The 6,200-nt window shown below is 38.6% G+C and overlaps 1 protein-coding gene across 2 annotated transcripts; it reads right to left on the bottom strand.

The window, feature by feature from the left end:
- Positions 1-36: 36 nt before the first annotated feature.
- Positions 37-5,910, bottom strand: dazl (deleted in azoospermia-like). 2 transcript variants are annotated; one of them, XM_038724564.1, is made up of 10 exons: positions 5,827-5,910; positions 5,039-5,161; positions 4,209-4,300; positions 3,730-3,781; positions 3,577-3,643; positions 3,342-3,481; positions 2,737-2,817; positions 2,393-2,443; positions 1,855-1,925; positions 37-1,527 (listed from the first exon to the last, which is right to left on the bottom strand). In XM_038724564.1, exons 1-9 carry the CDS (start codon positions 5,827-5,829, stop codon positions 1,881-1,883), a joined length of 654 nt encoding a protein of 217 aa, XP_038580492.1. In that variant the 5' UTR covers positions 5,830-5,910; the 3' UTR covers positions 37-1,527; positions 1,855-1,880. The 2 variants fall into 2 exon arrangements, with proteins under 2 accessions (XP_038580492.1, XP_038580493.1); XM_038724565.1 differs by lacking the exon at positions 2,393-2,443 and having other exon boundaries at positions 5,827-5,908.
- Positions 5,911-6,200: the final 290 nt, after the last annotated feature.

Raw genomic sequence — 6,200 nt, 5'->3', positions numbered from 1 at the left:
CATAATGATGTAAAAAAACTACAGGCCTTCGCAAGCTTAAATGATAACATAGTTTAACTTTTATTTTTCAAACAAACATCAAAACCCTGCAAAACATGAACACTTAACAGTAAACCAAACCTAACAGTGTAGTGTCCAGGCTCTCTGAACAAAACTATATCAATACAATCAGATGTCTGCACAAAAGAGACCCTGAGGTAAACAGCCAATTTAAATTATGCAGAACAGCGTCAAGGGAAAGAAAATCTGTGATGTACAGCAAATACCAAATGTGAAATCACACAAAGCTGCTTTTAAAGTGTATAAAGTTAACAGAAGACATATTTAGTGCACTTATTGAAAATATGTATAAAAGAATCATTGCTCACTTATTAAATGTCAGTAAAATGCTTTGTGCAAGATCCCCTGCAATTAGTTTCAAACCCAAAATGCTGAGAGAAAGCAGTATGAAGTGAACCACATACAGTGAACATTTTTTCCCCAAAGAAACAGAGAGCACCTTACTTTCAATCATGTCCTTCATTTTCAAAGTGAATTAACAGCTTTCCACCATTTTTTTTGCCATCAAAATGTAAGTTGATTGACGAGTAATGGGGGGGAAAATATTTCTAATGCCGTGATTGTCCTTGAGAGTGAACCCCTGAACTGTTTTGAGATACACCAGTCGCAGCATGGGACAGTTTAGAAACGCAACACACAGATCATCAGTGTGCCGCAACATGCTCTGTGGAACTCAACCTGGAAAGTCTGGTGTTTGACCAAGACAAGAAATCAGTGATATTGATGAGGTGCTATAATGTGACAAAACTGCCATTCATTTACTGCCTCAATCGACACCCAATTAAATAGAATAGAGCATAAAATAAATGTGAGTGCTTGAAATTAATGGAGTGCCTGAGTGCCCTCATGCTGTAGTTAGACAAGTTAATGCAATTTCTTAGTCAGGAGCATTAGACCTGAGGCATTCTACTCCAATGCTGAAACACCCAGATTGCTGTCGAGACATTGTTACAATATACAAATATATAAACATACCTTTTATGTACAGAGAGCCCTTGCAGAGGCTTAAAAAGCCCCAACAAAACAAACATTTAAAATAATTCCAAAAATAAATAAAAAATAAAATATAAATAGCCACAAAGGGTGAGCTTAAAAGTCTTTTCCATTTTTGTTTGGAATAATTAACAAAAGAAAAAAAAAAAGAGGAATGTGAGCCCATATATCATCTGGTACAGCGAGGGTGCTCTGCTCTTCCTGTGCAATTGTTACTGTGATCTATGTGGGTTAAAAGCAGTTTGACCACACATCAGTGGTCCCTACAAGTCGTGGTCAAAGTGAATGTGATCAAACTAGTACAGTTAAAGTGAAGAGCTTCTGCAGTCTGGTGTTAAAAGGGGTCTCAAAAGTTGGAGGAAAGGAAGAGAGAGGAGGGCTTTCCAAAAACAGTGAGGAGTTGGGTTGCTTCCAGCCGTCCAGAACATCAAAAGGTCAAACTGTCTGCCTTTTGACTTGCTATAGCCAGTGTATCTAAGGGAGCACATGATAGAAAACCACATCACAAGCAAAGAATGGTTACCAGTCAATGAATAGACTAATGCAGGGCGTGACAGCAGAAAATCATAGCTGAAGGGGAACCAAAGTGATTGTGAAACAGCTAATCAGGGACAGGCAGCCATGTGCAATGGAGGGCTAATGGTATGCAGGATTTTCTTCCAACCACTGTCTTTCTGCACTGATTGACATGCTCATCCGCGAGAAAAGGTGTGTAAGCCTGCAGAGTCTTGGTCCTCCATGGCACATTGTTACCTGTTGAATGCCTGATATGACAGCTCTTTGTTTGAAGTAGTGCTTTACCTGGCAAGACGCTCAGTAGCTATGGACTACAGCACAGTCAGCATAGTCTGGACTCCACAGTCCACAAAGTTCTGGAAACAGAGGATAACATTGAGATGCTTCACAAACATAAACACCTGCCATAAAACACTGCAAATGCCACAAGTAGCCAAATACACAAAATTTGTACAAATGGAGATTACAAGACTGAATTGTTGAAGCACACAGTCAAATCTTAAGGATGTCAACACTGGCCACACAGCACCATCTGGTGGCCGGCATGGAAATTGGTGGACAATTTGAGGATGCAAACATTAAGGAAATAAAAAAAAAAAAAGCTATCACATGTAAACATTGGCTCTCTAAAATATAAACTATTTAATTACAAACGCAAACATTACTAAACAATCAACAAAATCCAGTGGAATTTGAATGTCTCAAATTTTTTTGCCAATGTCTTCCCACAGGCCTTACGAGGTACTCAAATGACAAGTGACTTGCGTAGCTTTGAAACCTAATTCTACTGACATCTACTCCTATTCCCACTAAATGCAGTCACCTGATTGACAGGCCGTGTCCTCTGGTCCGCCATCCAGTGAGGTGGAGTGTACTGCGTGTAAGGGGGAGAGGGGTCAGCGGTCAATCAGAGGGCAACAGACAAACCCAGACTCGCCTCTTCAGGAGATTGGAGTGAGGGGGTGGGGAGGGTGGCGTGTGGGGTGGGCAGGGACAGGTGGTTCTAAGACAGGCTGAACCCTTCATTCATACACAGGAGCATATGTGCAGTGCATAGGAGACCCGGCACGGCAATTGGGGTGTGTGTGTGTGTGTGTGTGTGTGTGTGTGTGTGTGTGTGTGTGTGTGCGCGCGCGCACACACACACGCATGCGTATGTGTGTGTACCTGGTAGGCATAGGGATTCTGTGAGTAGTTCATTGGCATCTGTGGGATCATGACTCCTCCAAAGTTAGAGTAGGAGTATGGCTGCAAACCGAGCAAAAAGGAACACTTTAAAACATGGTTTTGAGTTACGTTAACATAGCAAACTGTACCAAGCAGATGTTAAAATACATACCGACATCTTTAAACACAATGAAAAGCTGCAGCAATAACTAACGCTGTTACTCATGTTCGTGTGCTTGCTAAGACAGCACTATAACTGCTGATGTTTTTGGCAGTTGATATTGCCTGAATAATTCATCAACATGGATATTGTTAGCAATGACATTAACCATGTCCTAGCCAACTTTTATATATATATTTTCCCCATAAATTGAAAAGTAAATTTATAGATTTTTCTTCTCCTTGCACCTCTATTCTTGGCAGTGATAGTGGCCAACTGAGAAAATTAGGTTCATTTATTTTAGTTGTACCTGCTACAACTGTGTGACAGCATTACTAATGCCACACAGTGTTTACTTGGCTTGACAAAACAAAGTTTTTTATAATTTTATCTGCCTGCCTACTGAGATGACATTCCTGATAGCTTGTCGTTATGCCTGTGTTACCTGACTGTAAGGGCTGCCTCCACTAAGGATGGGTGAAGGTTGTGCAATACCCCCTCCCATGGGTGAGCAGCAAGTACAGTAGAAGTATTGTGTTGGGCTCATCCAGGGAGCTGGTCCAACCAGACGGGATGGCATGGACCCTAGATGAAGAAAAAAATGACACAACAGAATGAAACAAATGTTTAGTGGCCAACCAAACATTCAGTAAATTTCTGAAGTGTATCAGAATACATACGAGAGCTCCTTTCTTTCATGATGGCAGGGCCCAGCTTGAGTTTCCGGCCCTTAAAACTGATCTGTTGCTATGGCAAAATATGAACAGGGGAAATATTACTCTCAGTTGGTGATGAAAAAATTATACAATGCCAGTTCTAAGACATCCACTCACCTCAATGATTGACTGAATGTTGACATCTTCACTGAAGTACACAAACCCATACCTAGGTAAACACAGAACAACTCTAAAACATATTGACCCACAATCCAATGCAAAATATGGGGTAGAAGAAAATAAAGCTTAAATTAAGTTACAAAATAAGCTAGTGAATATTTATAAAACTGATATGAAAATAAACAATTCCCCAGTTTACACCCACACACTTTCATACAACTGACAAATATAGAAAACAAACTCTTGATGGAGGAAAATTAAAGATTCTCCATGAATGTCTTACTGAAGGTCACATGACTGCACTAAAATATACACAAGTAGATCATAACTATACATTAATAATCTGCTAAAAGGTAAAATGATGTGTTTTTAACATTGTATCTAAAAGAGCTAATTCAAACAAACAACAATTTAAGGCCCATAGTATTGTAAAATTTTGCACTTACACCTGACGGTCTCTAAATAGCAAAACTCACCCTTTGCAGATCCCTCCACGGTACGTGATAATTTTTACTTCCTTTACAGCACCATATCTGGCAAAGAAGTCCCGCATTTCATTTTCATCCACCTGAAGGTTGAAATTAATGTAAAGTGAAAAACTATATTTTAGTTTCTATACTTGAGCATCTTCAAAAGCAGTATAAAGGGCTCAAAAAGCTAAAAAGCAGTTGTGTTCACTTGTGCACTGCATGCAGTTTGATTAAATTAAAACTGTGGTATTTAATATTTTAAGATCTAAGATTTGTATATAATATAATCTATTGAAGTTACACAAAAAAATAGGTGCAGGTATGCTTTTATTGCCATCAATCACCTGGGACTTAGTGGTGAGAAATTCAAAGGTGCTAAGGCATTGAAAATATAATTTACAGTAGGATAAAAATTTTAAATTAGTACCTTTTTATTCCTATAAATGTGTGGGCAGCAAGGAGGTTGGAAAGCTATTTCTCAGAGATATACTTGACAGCAGATTAATATTGATGCCCATCAATTTTTTGTCTGATTTTATGAGTGAGCCATTTCAGACAGTAAATTAATAATCTAAAGACATAAACCAAAACTCAGTCACAATCTTAAACTGCCACAAGAGTTTGGGACTTGCAGCAACAACCTGTAGTCCAAGTCAGCTGTGGGCACTGCTGCTAGCTAGTTAAAGGTGGACTTGAATATATCTGAAATTATCAAACTACATGCAATTGTCCCATTTTATTTGGTCCTTAGTTATAACACATCCTAATCTGTGCAGAAATAAGTTACTCACTTTTACCAGGTGATGTAAATGTGACCTAAATGTATCTGACAATACCTTCATGTCGATCCCACCGACAAAGAGGGCGTTGGGAGTCAGTTTGCCCTCAGGCAGAATGTAGCCATTTGACAACTTCAGGGAGGGTGAAGTCTGGTTGCTGCTCCTGGGCTTGTGGATATCCTTACAATAAAACAACGTTTGAACTCTTGAGTTGCATGATATAAATATGCGTCACAAAATGTGCAAATTCACACTTTTTCTCAGAGCGAACGCTTCAATGTAACGTTAGTCATGGTCAACTACAAGCTCATGACATTGAACGACTTGTGCATTTCAATTCAACCTAATACAATATAGCGCCATTTCATAGCAGAAGTTATCTCACTACATTTTTCATATAGAGCCGGTCTAGGCCGTAACGTTAAGTTACTTTTTGTTATGTTAATAACGTTATATATTAATATATTAGGCTGCTAGCAACAGTTAACATTAACGTTACTTAACATAAGCAGCAACTGCCCAAATCACACTGCTATCAATATTATTTGGCTCCACTTGAAAATAAGTTTTTTTTTCTTTCTTTCTTTTACTTTACAGTTGTTAACGTTAAGGCATCGTTAACGGCAACGTTACTAATGTTAAATACAGCTAAATGGTGTTAGCCCCGGCTAATGTTAGCTACCAGAGGCTAGTGCGCCTTTTTCAGTTCTCAATGCGAATCACTCAGCTAGCTAACACTCGTAGTTAGCTAGCTTACTGATTCAAAGGCCTTCAATTACTCACGACTGAATGACTAGAACTGTAAGAGTACATTATTGTGCACATAAAATTGGCTTAACACTTACCATATCTAAAACAATTAAAACTAATAAATTAGCCAGACACACTCAAAGGGAAGCCGCGTCGCGTCTTCTGCCCGACAACAACCACCTCACATCAGCCAAAACCACGCCCAGTCCACATGACTAACCTAACACCCTATCAAATGTTAGATCCGATAAAGTTATCCAAAGTTCAAACTGTTAACTTTGTTATCTTTACATAATTATATGTAATGGATCACAAAAGTAATATACTGTTAAATTATATAAAACCACATACTGGGATAATATGATGACATTTGAGGAACTAATCAAATATTAAATAGCCTTCTTTACAATAATTCGCTTTAACTAAAATAGCCTAAATGTTGCATATTTGTTGAAATATCTGTGTTCTG

The sequence above is a fragment of the Micropterus salmoides genome, unplaced genomic scaffold, assembly GCF_014851395.1.
Source record: "Micropterus salmoides isolate LMB-PRFRI ecotype aquatic unplaced genomic scaffold, ASM1485139v1 Ms_hic_scaffold_17, whole genome shotgun sequence".
Lineage (NCBI taxonomy): Eukaryota > Metazoa > Chordata > Actinopteri > Centrarchiformes > Centrarchidae > Micropterus > Micropterus salmoides.
This window is presented reverse-complemented; position numbering and strand designations above follow the sequence as displayed.

Bases quoted from the DNA above. Each gene is read 5' to 3' on its own strand.
- dazl (XM_038724564.1), bottom strand. The intron at 3,644-3,729 runs GTGAGTGGATGT...ATTTTGCCATAG, and splicing joins ACATTCAGTCAATCATTGAG to CAACAGATCAGTTTTAAGGG. The intron at 2,444-2,736 runs GTACACACACAT...CCTTACACGCAG, and splicing joins AGAATCCCTATGCCTACCAG to TACACTCCACCTCACTGGAT.